Here is a 14,180-nt window from a genome sequence, read left to right as displayed (position 1 = left end):
TCAGATTCTTTTCTGAGTTGGTTTGATAAAGCAGGTTTTGATGGAAGTTATGGCATCATTAGGCTTATATGGGGAGTAAGAAGTGAAATCTTAGGTTTATGGGAAAGAGGAAAAATGATTATAAAAGCAGAGAGGTAAGTAGTATTGAAGAGAGAGAGAGAGCACCCATTTTATAAATTTATCTAGTTTAAACTTTGACTACAAGTCCATATTCACTCTTTGAATTTTCAACTGTGGTAAATACATAGGCAGGTTTATTTACCCCCTAATCCTATAGTAGTAATGTTGACCTCTGTCAATGTATTGTGAAAACTTAATTGGTGTGTCAGCATATCAGACTTTCTCTGTCTTCAAAGTCTAATTTATTAATAAGTGCAAGTGGTTGTGGTTTCTATGATTTAATCCAAGATATGTTGGGAAGGTCATCCTTCTAAAATATTTTCTCCTTTGGCCTTACAGTTTATCTTTAGGAATTCATTTCTTGGTCATGAAAGTTTTTTGGTCTTCAATTCAAATTCTTTAACACTTGGGAAATTAGGAATTGTACATAATAGGAGAGATGCCTAGGTTTAAGGCATGGTCAGGTCAAAGTGTAGTGATGATAAATTTTACCTAAAATTCCTATACCACCATGATTTATGTATCCTTCAAGTTCTACCAAAGGTATATGAGACACAGGAGGTATGGTGTGTTAGAGTTCAGGTCTCACCAGTAATGGATACTCGTTTAGACACATTGGTATCATTTCCTTGAGCAATTTCCAACCCTTTCATAATGATCTCTTCCATTAGAAATTACTAAAAATGTTCATTATTAATATCCAAGTGGAGAATTTATTATTCTGACAAGAGCACAAATATCACAAGTGCCAACTCTTTTCAGCATGTCACTGTTTGTGGGGCTGTCAGAGGAAGTCTATCAATTCGATTCTATTTTCCATATATAATTTTTATTCACCTCATCCCATTTGTTATTTAGTTTGCTCTCCCATGTAATGATAAATTCTCATATATTGCCTAGAATGCTTCTACAATATACTGAATCACTGGCATTACATCTTAGGGAAGTAAAAGACAGACATTTAAAGCAGACTGATGAAAATCTCTGCTGGGTCCCACAACTTTTTACATTAATTTTGTGCATATTACATACATTAATTTTGGAATAATCAGACACTTAAGAAATTATTTTTAGTCAGATAAATTTAACATCCTACTTGCATACTATAAGGATGTACCTGGATCTTTAATCCTGTCAGACAAGAGATATAAACAGCTGAATGACTGGGAAGATTCGAACCAGTGACATAATCTGGTCCAGTGATTTCTCTGAGTGGCTCTTCCTTCATTTTCTTTAGTAGACTTTCATAAATCATTCTTTGGGAGTCAGTTGGAGAAGTATGTGGAAGTTCTGTTGATCTATGTATCAAATACATGTTAGTTTTTAATGGCTTTAGAATCATAAAATGTTAATGATGTTAGAAACCTGAGAAATCAGCTATTCTAACACACATGAATGAGGAAAATTATTTCCTACTGATTAAAAGAAAAACTAAAGTTTATAAAAAGACAACAAAATATTTGTTTTGATTAAAGTAATTTAGAATATTTTACACAAATCAAGATTTTTTTTATTCTGCCAAGAAATAAATGACTCAGCTATTCAGTACTTCATTGAAGATTTTATTTTCTACATCACACTCACCTGTTGACTGGCTGTAGGCAAGATCTCCAAGCATCTAGTTCTTCAGAAAGTTGTTCAATTTTCAAAGGGACTGACACATCCCTCCGTTTTAAAAGCTGGCTGAAATAGAGGAGCATAAATAAATGCTGTTTCCATATTACTTGAAGGTTTGCAAAATGATTTGCATATTCATTTGATCTTCACAGCCCCCCTAGGAGTTATGATGATTGTCATTTTACAAAAGCAAGCAAATCAAGACTCTAAGAGAGGTGAGATGTGTTGTCCATGATTACAAAGGTTTTAAGCCTCAAAGGCATATTAACTTACTCTACATGAGTCTCACAAAGGAATGGCCAAATCCCAGATCTCTCCATTAAGCACAAGTGTTCCACTTTCCCATTCAGAAACTATGACATTAACCTCTTTCTGACCATAACCTCTCATATTTCCACCTCTCCTTACGTATGCTTCACCCCTTTTAATTCTATTTTACACCATTACTGAGACTTCCAGATTCTCTAAGTCTTAATACTCATATTTTCTCAAGCTTCATTTTCCTTCCTTTCTAGCCTCAACCCAAAATTTAGCCATTTCAGCTCCACAGGATTCTCTATGAACCCTTCCCTCCTATCACTGCTCATCATGTGCCAAGCTTCCACTCTGGATTATTTTCACCATCTGCCAACTCTACTCCTACTTACACACAACTGGATGCTTATATGATGTATCACACAACTCAGCTAACTGGGGACTGCACAAATAGCTATCCAACCTCAAATGGACCTTGCTTTCAGCAAAGAAGTAATTTGATTTCTTTCTGATTATCTCATTCTTCACAGAGAGTATGCCAAACTAGCTTAAGCCTTCCACATCTCTTCCCTCCTCCGAAAAGCTTGATTTTTACTTTACTAAAAAAATTGGCCTTGGAAATGCCTTCCTCCTATGGTTCTCTTCTGTTGGCAAGTTCCCAGCCTGGACTACCATTTAATGAGGTGCTTACAACTCAAAAATTAGCAAATGCTACAGATCAGAACTTGATTTATTGTTTTGTTGATTGACCATATTTAAGAAAGTAATGGAGAAAAAATGTTAATAATGACATTAAAAATGAAAAGTATGACATGCATACTTTGTTTTTAGAAAGCCAGTCATTAAACATTTACCAGCATACTATGTATGTATACTGCTTCCCAGAAGTAATATTTGAAAGTAAAAGATTAATGTACCAAAATAACAAATGCAATTTAAAATAACATGTTATTCAGACCCAAAGGTTTGTCTTTACAATGTATTCAGAACAAAAATATAGCAAATGCTGAAAGAACATGGCAGTCACTATTAATAAAAATAATGTTATGTAGTATTTAACCTTATAGCATATATACAAGGAGCCAATAAATAGAGAGGGGCTGAGGTTCTTTCAAATGGAAAAAGAAAGCAAGAAGACAGACTGTTTGCTCCCATTTCAATTGCTCATGAACAAAGTACTGAAAATGTATACTATAGGAATAAAATGTGGTAAATTGAGATATGAATTTCAATATCAATCTAGTACAAATGAATAGAAAAGTAAGCAGGACTCACTGTACACACTGACTGCAGTTAGCCTATACAAAATCAATGAAAGGCAGGTAGAGTCAGATAAATGACTAATCTTAGTTCTGGAGACGATTAAAAAAAAATCCCTTCTCTCAGCAGAGGGGACTACATGCATTGTTTTGGCAAACAATGGGAAATTGAGGGGGTGCCCATCAAGTGGGGAATGGCTGAACAAATTGTGGTACATGTTGGTAATGGAATACTATTGTGCTATAAGAACTGATAAGCAAGATGATTTCAGAAAAAGCTAGGAAGATCTGCAGGAACTGATGCAGAGTGAAACAAGCAGACCTAGGAGAATATTGTACATAATGATAGCAATATTGGATGATGATTATTAGTGAAAACTTGGCTACTTTCAGCAATGCAATGATCTGGGACAATCCTGAAAGACTTATGATAGGGAATGCTATCCACCTCCAGAGAAAGAACTGTTGGATTTGTCTTTCACATCAGTGTATTTACAGTTTTATTTGGGGGGTGGGGAGTTGGTTGTGTAAGAGTATTCTCTTACAACAGTGACCAATATGGGATTGTGTTTTGCATGATGATAAAAAAAATGAAAATGAAAAAAAAATAAGGCAGGTCATAGAAGAGATAGGAGGTCCATGCTCCAGATCTTTTGAATTTATGTCAAATGTTATTTTTAAGAATCTACATTTGTTATTGCCATTGCTTTTACCCATTTTTCATTGAAATGGCGACTACCTTATTTTGGGAAAGTGTGATTTATTGTCATCTTTTTTGCATGTATGTTATAAAAACATGAGGGAAACTGTCTCTCTGGTCCTTATTTTTTTCATAAGAAAAGTCAGGGGGCTAGAAAAGATAGTCCCTGGGTTTCTTTGTAGTTCAAAAATATCTGAAAACAGAATGATAACTCTCAATTATAGTGTTAAATCTATTCCTCTTAATGTGAAATCTGGCAAATGTTTAGACATCAATAAAATTGGCAATCAAAATAAGGTATCAATGGAAAACAGAAAAAGAATTTCCTCCACAGTTTCATGAAAAATAGTTTTCCAGGCTTCACTTAAAAATTTCTTGAAGCAGTATGGTCATTTACCAGGAGCAGATCTAATTGTTAAAACATTTTTCCTTACATTGGACACACATCTACAGGTAGGTTCTACCCATAAGGTCACATCCACCTTTTTGGCATCTGTATTTCTCTGCCTTATATTACTTCTTCCTTCTTCTCTGCTATCTGCCACCTCCAATGAGGACTCCTGTCTTCTTGGATTCCTGCTACTTCAGTGTACAATGTGCTTCTTTCTCTAGGCTGATGCTACCTTTTCTATTGCTTGCCAGAAAATTCTCACTATGAGGATACACCCTTGATGTAGAGAGATAAGGAGTAAAATTGCAAATATTTCGTGGAAGAATTCAATGATAATAATTATGATAGCATTCATTCAGAAAGTATAGGAATATAGAGGTTAGAAAAGGAATAACAGAAAATGTTAATTGAAAGGAAGCAGTGGAACTGCTGGATCCTCACTTTTGATGGTGAGAAATGTAAAAACAAAAATATCATGGACTACTATGGAAATGTGTAAGACCAATGGAAAGAGGGGGCTTGGACAGAGATTGATTAGTTGACAGCTACTGCCATGCAATTTTTTAATTGAATTGAATGAACAAGGATGTGTAATTTCATTAGTGCAAAAAGTCCCTCTCCTGATGCAGATTATACAATCTCTCTGTCTGCTGTGGTCAGAAATATATTATCATATAGTCATCCTTTTGGTGATGCTCCTCTCAAAAGTCAGGATTGGTCTTGGGACCACTACTGAAAACCTTTCCATCTTGGTAGAACTTGCCATATTTTGTTCTCCATTGGCATAATCTCTGAAAACCAAAAATGGCTTCCTGCTCTGTCACCTTGCTCCCTGGATGACCTTGGGTAAGTAACCCTTAAGTTTAATCCTTAAGTTTAAGTACCTTTATTTATAAAATGAGGAAGGATGGACAAGATGAACTCTAAAATGACTTTCAATTTTAAGATTATAATCTCTTGAATAAAGTTCTAGTCAAATATAATTTCTCAAAAGAACAAAACCTTCAGAGTATTTTCCATGGAACCAGCCATCAGAAATTCAGCACGGAAATACTTGGGAATATTCAGACTTACTGATGAAATTTGAAAGAAATAAATATGTGTGGTTAATCTTCATAGTTTGCTCTCACTCTGCATGAAATGTAGTGATAGCTTGACAGAGAAGAGAGGTAAAACAGGAATCCCAAGCCCAAGTAGGTCCTTATCATTGTCACCTATCATCGGTTGCATAACTTACTGAGTTGTTTTTTTTTTTTCAGTTACTAGATGTAACCTTGAGTAAAAAGCCAAGAAATTTAACTTAAATTTTGCCTTAACAAATGCAGACTCACCTTCGAATCCATTTCAGAAAAGACACAATTTCATAGTTTATCTATTTTTAACTGGGCCTTTGAATTGGTCAACATTTTCCAACTGATCATGTTTTCATTCTATTTGTTCAAGTTCATGTGTAAGTGGCATTTTTTTTAAACTCTTGCCTTCTGTCTTAGAACTGTTCCAAAGCACCAGACCAAAGTAGAAGAGCACCTTGAGGCAATTGGGCTGACATTACTTTTAGGGCACAGCTAGGAATTGTCTTGATGTCGCATTTAAACTTGAATCCTCCTGACTCCATGCCACTCTCTCCACTAAGTCACTTTCTAATGTATCCTGAAAGAACATAATTTTTACATGAATAGAATTGGGAAAGAAGAAGGGAGACCACCATCCCTTCAACTTTGTGATGATTTAGATGTGCCTTTGTTACTGCAGCATATCTTCTCCATACTATGGAACTAACAGGAAAGCTTGTCTCTCTGAGGACATTCACTGATTTTTACTCAGAATTAATCATCATTTTCAAGGACAGTCCATTTAGCAACTTGGTTGGTCTGAGAGAGAGGGAGTATTCCTCTTGCCCTTCCTACTGAGTAATTTTTACTTTATGTATTGATTTTACTCAAAAGAATGAAAAAAAGAATAATTTCAAGTTCCCATTTTCAAAAACAAATTGTTTTTCATGACAGCAAGTACCTTGTATACTCGTAAAGGGCTGGCACAATGCTCTGATACTGTCTTCTGATTGCTAACAAAGCACCAACATAACCACATAATATCAGCAACTCATTTCGCACTCTAAAAGAGAACACATTTATTTAAAGAACAAGCCATTAGTCATCTGAGGAATAATAGAACATTATTCTAGTGCTTAGCATCTACATATATCCATTAAAAACACTTATTACTAAGCAGGATTATTAAAATTTCAGTGAAAGCTGCAATTTGAATTGCTGAAGATTTGTAGCTTGTAAAATTATCTGCCCATATATATACAGATAAGTAGCAGAAGACCAGTTGTCCTATAAATATTTTCTAATTTAAAACATAACATCTTAAATGGAAACTCTCCATGCTAACTTGCTTCTCACCATTCTATTGTTCCTACTCACAGCAGGGACAAGTTAGGGATTCCTCAGCACATTGTGGGATTCCCATAAATGGCATTCACCCCCACTGCTCTGATGGAGCTGGGAAGAGACCTGTAGGGCGAGGAGGCCACTTTTTCTGGCTTGATTTAGGCTTACTGAGGCCACATAATAAAACAGGATTATTCCTAAACCTCTGCCAAATTAGGTTTGGCAGATTATATTTAATCTCTAAAAGGGGCTCCCTTACATTGAAGGCTAGAATAAGGATTAGGGCTCTCTCTTGCCATGAATCCCACCAACCCCAAAGTTTGAGGTGGTTGTCTACATAGTTATGTCAAGGCAACAAGCATTCATTAAACACTTTCTGGGTACCAGGTACTGTGTTAAGTGTCATGGTTAAAAAGAAAATATTGAAAACTGTTTCTGCCTTCAAGGAGGTCACTGAGCCCTTGGAGCCCATGCTACCCGTTCTTGACATTGCCTAAAGGTTTGGGACTGGCTGTGCTTGAGCCATGTGTAGGTTCATGTATCACTGTTTTATGTGAGGTCCTCTACACCAGAGGTATCAAATTCAAATAGAAATTAATTCCTGCTGCTACATACTGATTTAGAAAAACATAAATTAACATCCGTGTTTTAAATTTTTATCATATCTGACAAACATTTCCTAATAGACTTTAATCTGATACTGGTACTTAGTTGTAGCCAGTGGGTCTCAAGTTTGACATCCTCTGCTCTAAATTATGGGGTTTTTTTTGGCTCCAAATTGATTCCACTGTAATTTTAATTCTCTTACCCCTCTATACCTTCTATCTCTACCCCAATAGGACAAATTTCATGTACAAGAAGTTCATTCACTGTTCCTAGAAAGAAACGAAATCTCAAACTAACAACAGATTAAGACAAAAGATAAGAATTATATTTAAATAAGACAGGAAGTTCAATTTCAGTATTTGGAAGAGGAATGTACTCACTCACTACATCTATGTAGCATTAGTCTTTCAGTGCGGATGTAACTCATAAGGTCAAGAATTGGATCGATTGTATCCAAGGTCCAGTCTGAATGGCTTATTTGTTCTGATTAAAAAAAAATCCAAACCAAAGAAAAAATGACCATAAGCAATCTTGCAATTAAGGAAAATGTCCCTGCCAATATTTGACCTTCAAAATGTGTATAAACTACATATAAAAATCACCCTTCCCTCTACTAATCAATTTCATCTGTTTTCCATGTCAGTGAAGTAAGAGATCAGGAGTATCTGCTTATGGTACATTCCCTCAGAGTCCCCTCTGAGACACCAGTTCCCAAGCAGACAAAACTAAAGGAATGAGGAAAATAGTTCACTAAATTGGGTCCAGGTCTTCGGATGGATTTTCATTTTAAATTTTAGAATCACTGATTTCTTTTAGTCCCTCAATACATGAGCCAATGTTTAATTTGCTTTCTGCAAGAGGTCAATAGATGAAGAGATTGCATATAAATATGCCATGTATAAACTCACGTTTGATGAAGCGAATACCAATAGGAAGGGCTTTTTCAGGATCTTCACTTAACAAGTAATACTTTATAGTTTCAAATATATTTCCATCTGCATGGGCAGTCTCTGCTAATCGTGTACATTCTTCTATTGTAGGTAGATTACACTAGCAAACAATTGTTAAAAGAAAAAACAATAATTTTAAATATGTTAATAAAGATAATTTAGGGGAAAACAGAATAAATGCTTTTGTTTTTTAAAATTTTTCCAACAAAATTTAGTATGGTAGGCAGAGTTGCATGGATTTATGATCATTAATCCCTACAATTACATTTGGCAAGGGAGAGGTAAAGTATCTCATACTATTTTTTTTTTGCCAACTGCCTTCACTTGATCCTATCACCCTGCCATCCCTTCAAACTATCATCTGATATCTTTTCCTCCTGTCAGAGGCACAATCATGGAAAAAAGTGGTTTATGATCACTGTTCCAAACTTCTTACCTCCACTTCAGTTCTCAAGAAATGTTTAAAAGGGCTTTCAGCTTCTTTCAAAGGTACTGGGCTCCTTATCATTGGAATCAGTAAGACAAAATCTTGAACTTTCCTATTTGTTAGTGATACTGTAAATAGGATGATTATTCAGGTGTGGATTAGATGACCTCAGTGATTCTTCAAACTCTGAAATTCTGTGATTTTGATATTCAGTTACATCCAGCTCTTAGCCCTTTTCTATTCAGCATTTGTATCTATCACTTGGATCTAATTGACACATCTATCTCTAAGTAGCATGCTTATCAAAGTTAGGACTGACACAAAGTTGGAAAAGGGATCTCACCTCAGAAAGATCCTCAGAAATCAAACTATCCAAACCACACCTGATAATCTTTCTTTAACATTTCCCTAAATTTGTCATACTTTTTGAACCCAGCCAATAAGGAGGAATTTAGCAGTTCCTGTGGCCACCTACACCACTCTTGGATTAATGTGTTAAAAATTTGTTTCTTTATATTTAGCCAAAATATGTCACTCAGTGATTTCTATTCATTAGTCCTAATTACATAATTATTTTGAGGCTAAGCAGAATGTGATAATAATCCTGAGTCTTCTTCACATATCAATTCTTTAAATATTTTAGGATGACAATAATATTACTGATAAGTTTATCTTCTCCAAACTAAATATTCCCAATTCCTTCAATCCTTTCTTTTATAATACGATCATCAATTCTCTTACTATTCAAATCATTCTTCTCTAGTCATACTACAATTTATCAATACCCTACCTGGTATGTATGGAAAGTCAGTATTGGATACAACACTGGAGATATGGTCTGATGGAGACAAAGTGCTATACTTCTAAATATGATCGCTATTTCACACTAACTTCCTTATATCTTTTTCATCAATTGTCATTCACCTATGATCTCCCCATGTTATACTTAGAGAATTAATTCTTTGAACCCAAATATAGACTTTTATATTAATCTCCATTAAATTTCATTTTGTGATATTTGTGCTATTATTCCAGATATCAGTGCATACTTAATGATCATGTATGGTTTCAAAGAGATCCCACAGATGGAATTTGAATATGTTTGAGTATCCCGTACTGTTTTTAAAAAGCAACTGGAAGGGGGCAGTTGGGTCACTCAGTGGATTGAGAGCCAGGCTCAGAGACAGGAGGTCCTGGGTTCAAATCTGGCCTCAGACACTTCCTGGCTGTGTGACCCTGGGCAAGTCACAACCCCCAATGCCTAGCCCTTAATGCTCTTCTGCCTTAGAACCAATACACAATGTTGATTCCAATATGGAATGCAAGGTTTTAAAAAAAAAAGCAACTGGATCAGTACATTTAGACCCCAGTAGTGAGAGCAGACCCCAATAAAATCAGAGCCATCAGCTAGAAATCACAAAACACGTACTCTGCTCCCCAGCATGAGAAAAGCAAACTTTCCCTCTCCCCAAATACTAGATGTGCAGCCAAGAAAATCATAATACAAGAGTTCTGTGAGAAGAACATACAGTATTGGGTCATAATTGATATTCTGACATGTGTTTTATTATCCTATAGAAAACACTGCTTAGAGCCACTATGGCAATCTACATTGTTTCCATCTTGTAAATCATTGCCAATCATAATTCTTTAGCCTAAGTAATTTTCCCTATAAAGTATGTACCTCAACGCAATAAACTTTGTCACCGCAGCAAGAGGATGTCTGTGTGTCTAATCTGCCAGTCTGGCAGCTCGACCCTCCTGTAAGCCCAAGTCGTTTTTCTCATCCTGGTTCCATGACCCACAAATAATTCGTCAAGCAGGACTTGAAAAGGACAGGAAGCAACTCTATCTAAAAGCTGAAGAATAGTTCCTGACCTATATTGGTAGATGGGGGTTTCCTTACCAGGACTTCATTGCACTAGTGAAATCACAAGATGAGGGAGATTTAGCTCGACCACTGTTCATGTGAATATGAGCTGATGATTTTAGTGGCTTGTAAGCTCTGTATGACTTAGCAACATGTCATGGCAGCCAAAAAGCCTAATATAATCATATTGGCAGCATTATTAGAAGTATGGCATCCAGAAAAATAATACAAATTAATCCACTGTACTATACATTAGTTAGATCACACCTGGAATATTGTATTTAAGTCCAGATAATACATTTTAGGAGAGACACTGTGAAGATAAAAGGGGACCAAGATCATAAGAGTTTCCTGAGAAGAAACCAAGATTGGAAAAAAGAACTTAAAATAATTTTAGGGATTGAAGAAATTGGGATCACAGATCCAAGAAAGAGAAGACAGGATTGACAGAGGATTGTAGGAACAGAGCTGAAAGGATCATCAAAGGATCACAGACTGAGACCTGAATCTTAAATGTCATATGGTCTAATCTTTTATTTTACAATTGAAGAAATCAAGAACTAGATAAGTTAGGTGATTTACCCAAGGTCATAGATAAGTAGCAGGGCTAGAAAGTGAATACTATTCCTCTGTCTTTAAATGCAGTAGTCCTTCTGCTAATGGATGACTTCAAATAATTATTATATTATTATATTAATATATGCAAGATATATTAATATAATACATAACAAAAAGTATTATTCTAATAATTTATCATGCCACAGAGATGATACACACTGGAAAAACAAGAATGAAAAATGCCTCCTGTCCAGACAAGATGGGTCAAACTTACTGCTCCAAGTGTGGTCCAAACTAGATTAAAATGTAATTAGAAAATGTTAAACAAAATTAATAAAAATAAATTATAATATGAATAATATTAATTTATGATTTTCTAAGTCAACCTGATTGGAGTTTGATACCACTAGTTCAGACCACATGATATACAGATAGATGAATAGCCCATTCAGCTGATCCATCAATATGTGTATCTTGGACAGACAAGGCAGATGGTTAATGGTCAGGATTCGTAATTGAATAAGTGAAATTATTAGACTCTATTTGGGAAATTACACAGTACTCTGAATGATGCTAAGTCTCTCCTGAATACAAAAACCTATTTTAAAAATACTAATATATTGTGGTAAAACATGAAACGCCACAAGATCTTAAAGACACAACTGATAGACATAAATATTCTGCAAGCCTATTAACTGTGACATTATCCATCCAAGAAGTAGCCTACAAGAGATGCACTACCAGAAAATGAAGTGGTTCAGTTATGTATTGAGAATGAGGGGTAACAACAATCAGTCCTTTATAAAGGTAATGTTCAAAGACCCAGAGGAAGGCTTTGCTTGTTTGAGGACTTCAGGGAAGATGTGAATAAGAACTCCAGAGAAGAAATTTGGTTGAATTCCAGTCTACACTGCTGGATTGTGTGCCTACATTTAGAAGAATAGGTATCCACTGAAAGTATTGAGGTGATGTAGTGAAGGGGTTAGACTTACTCTGGGCAGCTGAGAAAAGTTGTAGGACCAAAAGCGAAGCAGCTTTTAGCCTCCTATCATCTTCCTAACAGTTTTAAAAATTGGTTTAGGTATGAGCCCAGCTACATTGAGGTTTATTCATTTAAAGGACTTAAGATGTATCTATATGGATGTATGATTTCATAGGGACAGGGAAATCTTAGTAAGGAAACTCCTTCCTCCAATGCAAACAGGCAACTGTTCTGCAATTTATTGGCTTAGAGAGTTAGTCTGGGAACATGATGAGATTAAAGGATTTATGCTGAGAGAACCAATATGTATCAGGTGGAATTTGAACTAAAATCTTCTTGTTCTCAAGCCAGCTATCTTCCCACTATGTCACATTACCTTTTTGTTCTACTTCTAATTGTTGATATAATTAAGAGAAAACTATTCTAATTTGGTTGGGATTGTTGACTTAATTTCTCCACATGTTATAGTTTCTTAAACTCAAAGAGAATTAAAATATAGCATTTCTGTGTCTATCAAGAATCCTTATTCATTAGTATACCTTCTTATGTAGGTCATTTATCTCTTCAGTGGATCCTGGGTAGAAAGCACAAAGTTTGACTAAGTGCAACTCATTATTAGGAATTCTCATGAGAAGGTCTGTAGCCAAATCCCTATTCAAATAACAAATGAGAAAATGTTATTCAGGAAAATGTAAATAAACATAAAAAATTCAAAATTATAATTTCTCCTTTATATTTTCTATTTACATATCAAACAGACGTTTTAAATTGAATATTAGAGCTCCTTATCTAAGTGTAAATCATCAACATTAAAGAAGTATAAAGAAAAAATTCATCTTCCTCCTATAAATTTTATGATTCTCAGCTAACAAGATAACATTTGAGTTACTATGGATATGATTGTGTCTATTGAATAAGAACTTTATTTAGGGAGTTGAAATTGCTAACCAAATCAAATAGTCCCAAACCATCTTCTTGCATTCAGTTGATTAATCAACATTCCTTAAAGTCAAATCATGGCCACTTTCTTTTTGCATTCAAGGCAGGAAAACTGGAAATAGCTAGCATGCTAAACAAGCGAAAATGTACAACTATTTAAATTTTGCCACCTCCAGTCTTTGGGTACTTAGTAAACTTTCAGGGAATCAACAAGTCAACCAAAACAAACAAACAAACAAACAAACAAACAAAAAACAAAAACAAAAAACAAGGGATTCAATTGATAGGTTTTTCTTTTTAAAAATTCATTTAGTGACCCACAAAATTGGATGCACAAATTCATTAATAGATTAAAATACAAAACTGGACTGAAAGCTTTACAGTTTTAGACACTTTTAAAAATACAAATTCCTTTTAAATCATATTGTGAAGGCTTTAGCTATTACAGAAAACAACAGTTTTAGAAATATTCATAATCAACTTTCAGTTATACAAACATTAGTATTCATCATTTTTATTTTTATTATTCAGGTTCTTTGCTTTTCCTCCTCTTTCTACTTCCTGTCTTCTTTTTATTATTATTTCATAAACTGTTACTAGAAAATGAAGAAATGAAAAGAGCACCTATTAAAACTCAAAGCTATTCAAATAACATTTGTTTTAATCCTAGTAAATGTTCTATTAGGGAGGCAGTTTGAAGATTTTCAATATTATGGCATGTGAAATTATTATTAATAACAAATAATAATGAATTATATTTTATAATAGCATCGCTTAATATTTAGAACAACATAATTTTGCATTATTTCAATCCAGAGATTTATAACTTTTTTGTATCATAGACTCCTTAGGCAGTTTGGTGTAGCCTATGAATGCTCTTCTTAAAATAATGTTTTTACATTAATTAAATAAAATACTTAGGATTACTAGAGAAACCAATTAAATTAAAATGTAGTTATCAAAATTTTTTAATTCAAAGAAACTCTGGAATTTATCCTCAGATGCTAGGCTAAGAGTCCTCATTCAAAATTATTTTCTTCAATTTCCCAAATAATTAGATCTGTGATTACCAGTTTGAACACTCTCTCCACAAATGCACATTATAACTCT

At 34.5% G+C, this 14,180-nt stretch overlaps 1 protein-coding gene across 2 annotated transcripts in view; it reads right to left on the bottom strand.

Annotated features, from left to right (window-relative positions):
* WDR17 (WD repeat domain 17) overlaps positions 1 to 14,180 on the bottom strand; it is a 136,067-nt gene that overhangs the window by 3,577 nt on the left and 118,310 nt on the right. For both annotated transcript variants that reach the window (XM_003341401.4, XM_003341400.4), the window contains 6 exons: positions 12,671 to 12,782; positions 8,253 to 8,394; positions 7,725 to 7,827; positions 6,356 to 6,457; positions 1,705 to 1,803; positions 1,238 to 1,418 (listed from right to left, as the gene is read on the bottom strand). In XM_003341401.4, the coding sequence (XP_003341449.1) occupies positions 1,238 to 1,418; positions 1,705 to 1,803; positions 6,356 to 6,457; positions 7,725 to 7,827; positions 8,253 to 8,394; positions 12,671 to 12,782 (739 nt within the window). The remainder of the gene's footprint in view (positions 1 to 1,237; positions 1,419 to 1,704; positions 1,804 to 6,355; positions 6,458 to 7,724; positions 7,828 to 8,252; positions 8,395 to 12,670; positions 12,783 to 14,180) is intronic.

The sequence above is a fragment of the Monodelphis domestica genome, chromosome 6, assembly GCF_027887165.1.
Source record: "Monodelphis domestica isolate mMonDom1 chromosome 6, mMonDom1.pri, whole genome shotgun sequence".
In the NCBI taxonomy this organism is placed as follows: Eukaryota; Metazoa; Chordata; class Mammalia; order Didelphimorphia; family Didelphidae; genus Monodelphis; species Monodelphis domestica.
The sequence above is the reverse complement of the archived record's forward strand: the minus strand, read 5'-3'. Positions and strand labels throughout refer to the sequence as shown.